The 11,163-nt window shown below is 47.2% G+C and overlaps 1 protein-coding gene across 3 annotated transcripts; it reads left to right on the forward strand.

Annotated features, from left to right (window-relative positions):
- The first annotated feature begins 491 nt into the window (after positions 1–491).
- Positions 492–8,705, forward strand: LOC129344055 (borealin-2-like). Of its 3 annotated transcripts, XM_055000535.1 has the most exons (10): positions 492–678; positions 829–957; positions 2,409–2,458; positions 2,728–2,788; positions 4,172–4,248; positions 4,923–4,987; positions 5,503–5,601; positions 6,583–6,706; positions 7,771–7,857; positions 8,497–8,705. In XM_055000535.1, the coding sequence occupies exons 1-10, from the start codon at positions 543–545 to the stop codon at positions 8,542–8,544; spliced, it is 876 nt and encodes a 291-aa protein (XP_054856510.1). In that variant the 5' UTR covers positions 492–542; the 3' UTR covers positions 8,545–8,705. The 3 variants fall into 3 exon arrangements, with proteins under 3 accessions (XP_054856510.1, XP_054856511.1, XP_054856512.1); XM_055000536.1 differs by lacking the exon at positions 5,503–5,601; XM_055000537.1 differs by lacking the exon at positions 829–957.
- The last annotated feature ends 2,458 nt before the right edge of the window (positions 8,706–11,163 follow it).

The raw sequence follows: 11,163 nt of genomic DNA on the forward strand, positions 1-11,163 counted from the left end.
TGTTTGCACCCGAGTCTTTTAGAATGAAGCCCCTCACTAACGCCTTTGCATTCTTCTGGAAGAGATCCCTTTCTCCTGGCACAGGGGTCTTGTGCTGGGGTTGCCAGCTTCAAATTGGGAAATTCCTGGAGATCTGGGGAGTAAAACCTGGAGAAAGTGGGGTTTGGGGAGCGACAGGACCTTGGCATGGTATACTTCCATAGAGTCCACCCGCAAAGTAGCCATTTTCTCCAGGTGAACTGATCTCTGTGGCCCGGAGACCAGTTGTAAATCCGGGAGATCTCCAGCCACTACCTGGAGGCTGGCAACCCTATCTTGCGCCCATTTAGCCCCTGCGTGGCATGTAGGAATCCACCAAGTCAAGTCTCCTCCCGGCATCCCAGCTGCAGTGGTCCCTAAGATGAGGATTGGGACCCAAAGGTTGGTCCTTCACCCCCCCCCCACCCCAGGAAAGGGCGTGGCCAGCCAGCGGCCGGGCCTTTCCCAATAAAGTCTCCCCCGGCGGCGTTTCCTCTCCTCTGCGCTCCCCGCCAGCGTTCCCCATGGCGCTCAAAAAGTACTTCCCGGCCCCCAAGAAGCGCAGCGGGGACTCCGGAGTGGAGCCGGACCGGAGCCTCTTGAGCAGGGAGCAGAGGCACCAGCGGCTCAGCCTGTTCCTGCAGGATTTCGACCACCAGGGTGAGGGCGAGGAGGGGCGGAGGGGCGGCCTGCCTTGCGGGCTTCGGCTTGGGGCGCTGGCCGGCCCGCAGCGCCTGGTTTCCGAAAGGGGAGCCCTTAGCGCACGCTTCGAGCGCCTGAGCGGCCGGTTTCGGCTCTGCTTCCCCGCAGCCAAGGAGCACCTGCAAGCCATGAAGCACGACCTGGAGGCCCTGCTGCAGACGGTGGAGAAGGCCTTCCGCGTGGAGCTCCTCACCATGCCGCTCGTCATGCGGCAGATGCGGAGGAAGGACCTGCTCCGTGAGTGGGCGGCGGGGCCGGGGCCGCGCTTACTCGGGAGCAGGGCCGGCCGGGCTGCTTACGCGCGGGGCGCGCTTGCTAGGGAGCAGGCTGCTTTGAGCTCGGTGGGTCTTACTCACGAGCAGGCAACGAAAGACTCCGCCAGGGAGCTTTCCTTCCTCTGCTTGGAAGAGGGACCTGATCTGAGGAGGGTTGCCAACCTCCCGGAATTACACCTGATCTCCAGCCCGCAGAGATGATAATAACGGTGTGCTGCTGCCCTTCTGGACATATTAGTGCCCCACTTAGAGCAGTGAACAACGTCCGTATTGTTATTCCCACAAGACAGCTGGGGAGTTGGGCTGAGAGGAGGGGCTTCCCCAAGGCCACTTGCTGAGCTCATGGCAGAAGTGGGAGTCGAACCAGCAGAGTGCTAATTCGCAACCCAACCACTTCACCACTATGTTACAGCAGCTCCCTTGCAATAACTGTGCTTATTCTAGACAGATTAGTGCCCCACTCAGAGTGGTGAACGAAGTCAGTGTTTTTACTATCCCAATACAGCCAAGGAGCTGGGGCTGCCAGGAGCGGCTTACTCAGCACCGCCTACTAGGCTCATGACAGTGGGATTCAAACCAGCAGAGTGCTGATTCACAACCCAACCATTTAACCCTGGAGAAAATGCCTATCTTCAAAGGTGGACTCTATGGCATTATAACCAGCTAAGGACCCTCCCTCCTCATACTTTATCCCCAAATCTCCAGGAATCCCCGTACCTCGAGCTGGCAACCCTAGAATCAGCCTCCCTCACCCTGGTACCTTTTCCTGAGAATTTCAAATCCATTTTGGCTTAATCTGTCAATTTGTGAGGCTGGGGGGTGCTTCTGCTGGAAGATAAAAGAATCCACCCAATGGACCACTGCACAGTCCAAGCCGACCTGTGGGTGAGCTTTGGGCCCCGAAACCTGATTGGATCACTGTGACATCCCCAAAAATGCTTTTGTCTGTGCTTGTCCCCTTTAGTATTTTTATTATTATTATTATTTTGAAGTATTCATTCACTGCCTTTTCTCCAAAGGTGCTCAAGGCCACTTACATAAATATATCAAAACACAGTGAAAAACAGAGTTAAAAAGCTGTCCTAAACAAAACAGTCTTCAGCTGCCTCCTGAAGCTAGAGGGGGGGGGGCACCCTGGGGAGATTGTTCCACAGTCATGGGACTACCACCAAAAAGGCCCTCCTGTGTACCATCCAACTAAGCTTCTTTGGTTTATGGGACAGTCAGGAGGGCCTCTCCCTGTAGCCAAATCTCCCCATAGGGTTGCCAACTGATGGAGGCAGGGAAGTACTGGTTGAATTTTATGTTGACTTGCAAAAATCAATAATTGGGCATCATCCAGGGATGGAAAAAGAGTTCTATGGCATCTTGAAACCAGGCACCTTGATCTGATGATCTGTCTTTGTCTCGCAGATCTGAAGGAAGAAGAGGCAGCCGCCACAGTTGTGGCTGCAGTGACAGCGGTAAGTTTTCTTTTGCGTAGCAGCGGTCAACCCTACTAAAACAGCATCACTATACACTCCTGTGCCTTTCTGATAGCCATGTAGGTGAACTCACTCATGGCACAACTTCTTTTAAAGTGTGTATTGAATCCAACTCCCCTAGGTCGTCAATCTGCCTTTAAATCACCACGACGCATTAGGCTAAGTCTGCAGTAGAGGCACTGGCACAATGCAGGTCACAACTTCTTTTTCTTCTTTCTTTCTCTCGCCCCTGCCTGTCTATGCTACAGAATGACTGCTCGGTGGGAGATGGGCCCAATCCCAAGCTAGTGAGGACGGGAAGCAAGCGAGGTGAGTTGTTTGTGAGGCTTAGAAGGAGGCCAGTGTGTCTTTGCAATGGATGTGCCTGGCTGGATGCTGACCGGGGCCGGTAGCGGATCTTCTAGTTGTCTTGCCGATTTTCTAGCGGGGGGAATTATGCCAGAAATCCCCCCTTCCTCGCCAAGGTAGCTTGCTGTGTGTATGCATCTGAAGAAGAGAACTGTGATTCTCGAAAGCTTATGCTACAGTAAAGTTGGTTAGTCTTAAAGGTGCTACTGGACTCTTTTCTATTTTGCTGCTACAGACTAACACGGCTCACTCCTCTAGAACTGTAAGATGCAACCTTTAATTCCTTCAGGGCTACACTGTAAACTCTTTTTTTCCCTTTCAATGTGTTTGTGTGGCTTAGCACTTTGTACTTTGTTCTTGACAGAGGTGACGATATAATGGAATGCGTACCTTTGACCCTAAGAATGTTTGTTTATTTACTGCATTTATACGCCAGCTTTCTCCCAAATGGGGAGCAAAAGTGGCTTACATTGTTCTACGCTCCTCCTTTTTTTCCTCACAACAACCCTGTGAGGTAGGTTAGATTGAAAGCATGCAACTGGCCCAAGGTCACTCAGCAAGCTCCCAGGGCAGAATGGGGAATTGAACCCGGGTCTCCCAGATCCTAGCCTGATACTCTAACCACTACACCATATGGGCCCTGCCTTGGTGGGAATTGGCTGCGGAAAACAGGAAGTACCTCTTTCGTGCACCTTTCCTAAATGGCTGGAATTTGCTATAATGCCTCTTAGGTATCTCATTACTATTCATACAAAGCTGTGATTTATCTATTCATTCACGTTACTTATACCCAACCTCTTTTACAGTGCAAGTCAATTCACAGCGATGGATCACTGCTTAAAACATATACGCTGAAGTCCTGCACCAGGGTAGCCCTGCTGCATCTGTTGCGTTGCACAGAGTACAACATTGAAGGGTTGTTGTTAATTTAGCCAAGATGTACCGCTATCCAGAGCTCTTAAGGTTGGTGGTGGAGTGGGGAAAACTAAGATCAAGAAGAGTGTAGCTTTGCTTCTATGGCATGGATTGGCTTGTGTAAGCAGAAAGCACTTTTACTTGAACATTTGGCTTGGGGGAGGATGCAAATCCTACCCCCCCCCCACGAGACTGTGTGTCACTCTTGAAGTTTCCTTGACCTTCTGCAGTGCCTTCTCCATGGTTGCGGAGGGGTGTGTGCAAAGCTTGCCGGTTATGTAGAACATCTTGCGGCTTGATCGATCCAACCTACAATGTCCCCAGCAAGTCTTCGCAAGACTGTTGGCTCTCCATGCCCAGCCCATGTGAGAGTTGACGAAAAGCCAATCCATACATGCCTAATTATGCGCTGCTAAATTCTCCTTCTAGTTAAGGTCACCACGATTGTGGAATACGAAGATGGCAAAGAAGAGAGCAGATCACAGGGAAAGAAGACGTCGCAAAAAGTTAGTCTGGAAAGGGTATTTTTTGTGAGTTTGGTTGGGGCAAAACTTGTATTTCAGAAGTTTCCCTTTTTGCTGGAGGAGGTATTGATTTTTTTAAAGAAACCCAATCCATGTTCCCAGGAACTCTTGTCTAGTATGTGTTTCAGCCTCTCAGGTGCTATCTTTATGAAAGCTTCTCTGAGAAAGCATCTGGTCCGAGGTCATCCAGCAAACATCTTGGCTGAGTGAGGATTTGAACTCGGATCAATTCAATGCTGATCCAGTTTTCTTACTTTTGCTCCCCACTGGTTTTCTAATGTTTTATTTATATGATGCAGGGGAGAAGAGGGGTTGGAAGAAGGGGGATATAACTTTGAAATGCATTTGCTTTGTGCAAAGGGTGGAGGGATGACAGGGGACCTGATAATGTGCTATATTCTTGGTGTGTGTGTGTGTGTGTGCGTGCGTGCGCACAACCGTGGGTGGGATGATTTATGAAAGTTTTGAGAATTGCTTTGCAGCTTTACTCATGAATGCTGTCGACATCTTGGGGAAGATGGAGTGAATAGAAGCTTGTTGGAACTGGGCCAGACCTCACAGTACTGGTGGCTTCCGTGAGATCTAGGCTAGCTTGTGATCTTCCGATTGGTTCCTTTTGGCCCGTAATTCGGTTTTATCGCTTACTCTTTCTTCAGATTTTTAAAACCAAGTCACTGGCTTCCTTGGCGTCTGCCTTTAAGGGCAAGCACGGTGCCTCCAGGTAAGGAATACATAGCAACTTGAAAAATCACAGTTTTGTCAGACTGTTGAGGACTTGTATACTGCCTAGTTGAAAGTAAATCCAGTTAAACATTAGTTCCCTCGGTTGGGTGCTCAGATACTGCTCTGGCTGGCATCTGGAGCATTCAAAGTGTTTAACTTTGGTTGGGTTACACTCTTATTTCTTATAACGCTGGTTGTTTAAACGTGTTGTTCTTACTAACTGTAGCCATACTAACTGGGAGGGTATAGGTATTGCCATGTGAGAACAACAGCTGCTGTGTGGAAGATGGTGCAAGCCTAACAGTGTAATCTTTCCATATGAGCCACTACCGAAAAGGCCCTGCATCTTGTACCTATCAGCCTGATCATGGTAGATTTCTGCCTGACGAAAGATTCATGCAGGAGCAGGTACAAGAGGAATGCTTTCTAGATTCAGAAATGCTTTAAATGGCTGTTGTGGTGGTCTTGTCTCCCCCTCCCTTTCTCCCTTCTTCCCCCGTCCACCTTGTCTAGGTCTGTTAGTTCCACTCCAAATGTGAGAGGTCCTGACAAACCCTGCATGCTCGAACGGTCAGCGTCTGCCCCCAAGTGCACCCCAGTGGGCTATAAGAGGTAAACCTGGCAGCTTTTTGAGTTCTGTCCTCAGTTTCTTTTGTGGGCGAGGGGTTGGGTTGGCTGTCTGTAATGGTAAAAAATGCTTGGATTTCCAAATAGCAAATTCTTTTTTTTTTAAATCCATTAATGTGGTGTATTGAATTGAGTTTTAGATTGAATCTCTACTTGGCTGCAAAAGCTCGCAAGATGGCCTTGAAGTAGTCGTTCTTGGCCAAATCTTCATCTTGCAGGGAGAAATTCAGCTGAGCCCTGTTTAAGATTCTGTGAGTCCCTTGGAGGAAGTAGAAGATAAAAATAATGAGTTTGAAGAGTAGGTGAAAGGGGAGAGATGGTCTCTGGGAGGGAACCAGTTGATGTCCCTGGATGACTCCACTTAGATGTATCAAATGTAGCTATGCCAAAGTTGCACTCCAGCTTAATTGATGGTAGAGCCCAAGAGGCGGAGCTGTTTGCCAAGAAGTGCTTGGATCAAGTTTCATCTTGGCTAAGAATCAGCAGAGTGGATATAAGCCAACAACTGCCCTACAGTTTTCCCCCTCCTGCATCCTGGGGTGAAGATACTGACCATACTTACAGGGTTTATTTTTATTTATTTATACCACCCTGTTTAATTCTTTTGAGGATCTCAGGGTGGCATAAGTGTTCATTGCAACAGGAGAGAGGCAGTGTCATGTAATGGTTAGAGCATCAGGCTAGGGTCTGGGACACCCAGGTCCAAATCTCCACTCTGCCATCAAAACTTGCTGGGCGGGCGGGGGGGTGGGTGGCACTCACAGTCTCAGCCAAATGGAGAATAGCTATGCCTTCAATGTGTGTGTAATTCTAATATATTAAAAAATGTTTTTGGTTGTTTGTTAGAAAGCAGTTATGATGAAATCTCACTTAGAACCAGAGCAATTGTTAGCAAGGTGAGTCTGTTGGTGGCTTCTGTTTGCACTGACAATACCAGGACTGCTTCTTCTTCTTCCTTAATCCTAGAATTCCACAGCGGGGCCTCTCCAAAAGTGCTTCAGAAACAGGTTGTGGTGCAACTCTAAGGAGCGCTTCCATGCCACATGAGAAAGCAGTTCCTTTCGTCAACATACCTCTAGCGGATGGGCAGGTATTGTACTGGAGCTGTGTATATCTGGTGGAAAAACTAAATCCAGGTTGTCTCTCAAAGTCAACAAAGTCTCAAAGTCTTGACATCTTCTGGGCATGGAACAGGGGTCACTGGGTGTGTGTGTATGTGGAGGGGAGGTATTTGTGAATGTCCTGCATTGTGCAAGGGGTTGGACTAGATGACCCTGGAGATCCCTTCCAAACCTGATTCTATAAAGAAACCTGCATCGTTACCAAGTTCTGCAAGCCATGAAAGTAAGGGAGGACTTAAGCAAGCTTAAGCACTGATTCCTAATGTCCCTGCACCGTGCTTGGAGCGGCTTCTACAGTATTTCTTTACAACCCACCCACCCCGCCCCCTGGCATCTTGGTCCTCACCAAATCAAGGGGACCTTTTGATGCTTGCTGGCCACCCCCAGTATACAGGTTCGGATGATGCCCTACATGAACAAGGCTCATTTGGCTGTCTTGTTGCTCTGCTAGGATGCCTGTATCACTTACCTGCGGCTTCAGAGTAGGTAGATATTGGGAGAGAAGTTGTTCCTCGAGGAACATCTGGGGACTTTCTGTGGTACCCTAGAGTCTTCCATCCCTCCACCTTGCAGAATTGCAGCATTGTGTGTGAATGAGAGCCAAAATACACAGGTCACAGTAATGTCTTTACCTTCTTCTTAACTCTTGCATCTCTACCAAGGAAGCCCTTTTTTCTCTTCTCTGCCTGCTTCCCATAATCTGAGGCTAGTGACAGCCTAGCTGTGGGGTCCTCAGCCATCCCACTGCTTGGTGGAACAGCGATTGTGTGAAATGCTGCATGCTTCCTTGGAGCTGGAAGAGACTGCAGAAGAAAAAAATCCTTTAGATTGTGCCATTAGATCTGACCCAGAGTGGTGAAGCCAACTAGAGAGGAAGTTCATTCTTGGGGTCATGAGATCTGCATGTGGATTAATAGCTACACAAGTGTTGTGAACCCAGGAAGTCAACTTTCTTGGGGTTGGGGAAGCTGACTGTCGGTGCCTTCTGCCGTTATTGTTGGACCCAATTTGGTATTTTTCTCCTCTTGTTCAGACTCTCTGTTCGGCTGGCGATGACCTTCAGAACATCAATGTGGACTTGTTAAATGATGACACGGTCCAACATATTCATACCCTGGTGGTAAGTATGCAGAGCAGAGTGATTAATTAGCTAGCTCTTTCCACAGAAAGGGGAGTGTGTCTGTTGAAAAGTCTATCTTCTAAAAGCAGCCTCCACCCAGACGAACCCAAAGCAGGAACGATCCAGTGTAGTTCATCTTTGAAAAGTATCCACACGAATTTGTTGGTAGGAGTGGGATCTTTGTGCTATAAATGGCCAAAGAAGAGTAGTCATACTAGGCTACAAGACTACTTGGAATGGGCTTTGCTTCTACTTAAAAGCATAATGGACTTGCTTAAGTCCAGAAAGTGGTTCTCTTCCACCTCCAGACGGGCTATGCAAGAGGAGCTCTGACCTGGATGGCCCTCGTTAGCCTGATCCCATCATTCTCGGAAGCTAAGCAGGGTCATCTCCGGTTAGTACTTAAATGGAAGACCATTACAAGAGTCAAGGGTTGCTATGCAGAGGCAGGCAATGACAAACCACTTTTTTGTCCCTTGCCTTGCAAACCCTACAGGGTTGCCTAAGTCAGTTGCTGGAAATACTTGATGGCACTTCACACATGCGCATGCACATACAAGATGAACGGATGAAATGCGGAGGGATCTATCCAAAGTTGATGCCCGTTATCTCCTGCTTTCTTTTTTGCTTATTCCTTAGAGCCAATTGACGGTCTTGTGTGGAAAAGCAACAGGAAAACCAAGCTAAGGGAATCTCCCCGGAACTCTTCTCCAGTCTTCTGCAGGAACATCTTTGGTAACTTCATCCTCCGTGATGCTGTCACGTTTTAAAGGATGGATGATTCTTTCTCCGTTGTTTTTAATGGTTTAGACACTTGACTCTTAAATATTAAACTTTTGTATTTCTTCATAGAACTCACTCTTGGTTGGATTGCTCGTACAAAAAATGGTGTAGAACAAAAAAAAAAATCTGCTCCGCACAAACTGCTCAACTTGAGTGGGATGTTTGTGTTTTGTGGTAAATAGAATAGGCTGTATCAGGTCAAAATTTTATTGTAGTCCTTAACAGCTTCAGGCTTCATTACTGTAGTAATGTATGGATGAGTGTGGAACTGCTCATGTAAGACAATCCATGCCCTAGAACCAGATGCAAAACTATATGCTTCTTGAGCTTAGTTTCCCCCCACCGTTAATGTTATATGACTAGCTTTGTGTTTTCTGGTAGAAAACCTATGCAACCTAGGAATACTGTTGGACTAGAACAGATACTTGGAAACTCTTTTCAGCTACAAGTGTTTGATAGTCCGCAGAACTAGAAACTCAAAACATCCAGAAACACATGCTACTTAATGTTGCATTGACCCTTAATCAAAACTCTGGATTTTGGCATTATTGAAAGATGACCAAATTGCTGCATAGGGATATTTAAATTTTTCTTATTTTTGATGCCACTCCTCTTGTGAATAGGAGGGGGAGAATAACCACCTGGGCTAAATGCAACTGCAGAAGAAGAAAACTTCAACACTAGAGATGGGCACAAACTGAAATACAAACCAAAGTTTGTCACGAACCAGGCCATTTTTTTTTTGGTTCGCGAACTGGCAGTTCATCGGAGCTCATTTCTGACGAACCGTGACAAACCACTGATTTCTAGAGCGGTTCATTTTTTGGTTCATCACTGCAGACAGCCTGGCGCCAATCCATCAGTTTCCTAGGCAATGGGGGGGGGAGCTTCCTGCAGACCTGCTGCTGCCCTGGAAGTGACATATTCACAAACCAAATGAATGGGTTCACATACTGGGCAATTTCATGCGGGTTCGTGAAACATGACAAACTGCTACGAACCACCATTTTTCCAGTTCATGTCCATCTCTATTCAACACACGAAATATTTATTTTAAAGCCTTTCTGAGAATGTCAAAATTGAAAGCTATTTTCTTGAACCCAAGGAATTTAGGGGATGCGGAAATAGTTTTCTGCTTCCTCTTATCCCCCTGTGATAAAGATTAGGTCAAGAAAGTGACTGGTCCAAGGTAAGCCAGCAAGCTTCATAGAACAAGAGGGATCCAGAGCTCGTCTCCCAGTTCCTAGTCCAATAATGATTTTCCTGATTGACAACTGCCTTCCTTGCCCATCTTAATATGCCTGTTCCTCTAAGCTTGCTTGGCATGTGTGTTTCACAGCAACTGAAGGTTAAACAAAAATTTTGAAGACTCGATGTTTACCTTTGTTCAGACTTGGATCAGATTGTCTGAGTGTAAGGGAATTCTGCTGGCGTAGAGTATGTCCTAGTTGATGTATTTGCTGGGGGCTGTCCCCAGGTGACCCTGCGGTTGAATGATGTAAGGCTGGATAGAGTATGAGCACAGCAGGTTAGTGGGTGTTGGCTGAGGGCCAAAGTCTTAATTGGAGCTTTGCTGAAGGGCCGTTGCCATTAAGGTTGCTCTGTCCCTAAGCAACTGGCGGTTATTAATAGATACTTATGTTTGCAAAGACAGTGGGGACAGCTCCAAGCCTATGCCAGATTCCTTTATCTTTAGTCAGTGCTGTGGGTATGCCTTGTTTACAGCGGAGTAGGGGATACATGCAATCTGTCTTTTAATTTTTTAATCCACTGAAGCCCTTTACACGCCTGCCTCTGTCCCCGACATAAGGAGTCACTCTATAAAGCTAAAAGATTCCTGCGTAGACATGTGGCTGTAAAAGCAAACAAATTATACACAGCTGCCTACGTATACAGAAAGGAGGGGGTGTAGGAATAAATACATCCACCCCCCGGTAGTGTACTACTAAAAGTTTCCAGCACTAGAAAGCAGCAAGATGAAGGAGGACTTGGTTTTGTTCTCTCAGTCGCTATGGTTTCATCTTAAAAGTACCACCCACCTTGTTTTCCACATATCCACATATACCTCCAGCTGACACTAGTTCCAGTCTAAGCGGCTACTCCAAAGTAGTGGGGAACTAGTAGCCTTGTGAACATGTAGTAAAGGGAGGGAGCTGTAGTAAAGGGAGGGAGCTGTCTGATGTACCTTGGATGAAAGACAGGGTGCATACTTCTCCGTTTAACTTACCCAAGTCCTGCCCCCTTTCTGCCTTTCTTACCCATGCTTTTATGACAGATCTACTCTAAACCGTGTTCATCTTCACTTGCCAAGCCTATGTTGTCTTATGTGGAAACGTAAGCATGCTTAAGCAGTGGCAGGTGGTGGTGATCTCAGGCTCGGCTGTTTGGTTGCAGAAGCAAACTATGTTGCTTAATCTATAGATTTTAAGGGGATATTGCACTCCATGGAAATACTCGATAGGAAACGATTTAATGCACTCCTTTTAACACAAACCAGCTATCTGAGGACTCTGCGAGTTAGTA

The sequence above is a fragment of the Eublepharis macularius genome, chromosome 16 (assembly GCF_028583425.1).
Source record: "Eublepharis macularius isolate TG4126 chromosome 16, MPM_Emac_v1.0, whole genome shotgun sequence".
Taxonomy (NCBI): domain Eukaryota; kingdom Metazoa; phylum Chordata; class Lepidosauria; order Squamata; family Eublepharidae; genus Eublepharis; species Eublepharis macularius.

Excerpts from the sequence above, each read along its gene's own strand:
- LOC129344055 (XM_055000535.1), top strand. The coding sequence starts at position 543 with ATGGCGCTCAAAAAGTACTTCCCGGCCCCCAAGAAGCGCAGCGGGGAC. Across the intron at positions 2,459-2,727 it reads TTGTGGCTGCAGTGACAGCG|AATGACTGCTCGGTGGGAGA; the intron begins GTAAGTTTTCTT and ends TCTATGCTACAG. Across the intron at positions 7,858-8,496 it reads AACATATTCATACCCTGGTG|AGCCAATTGACGGTCTTGTG; the intron begins GTAAGTATGCAG and ends CTTATTCCTTAG.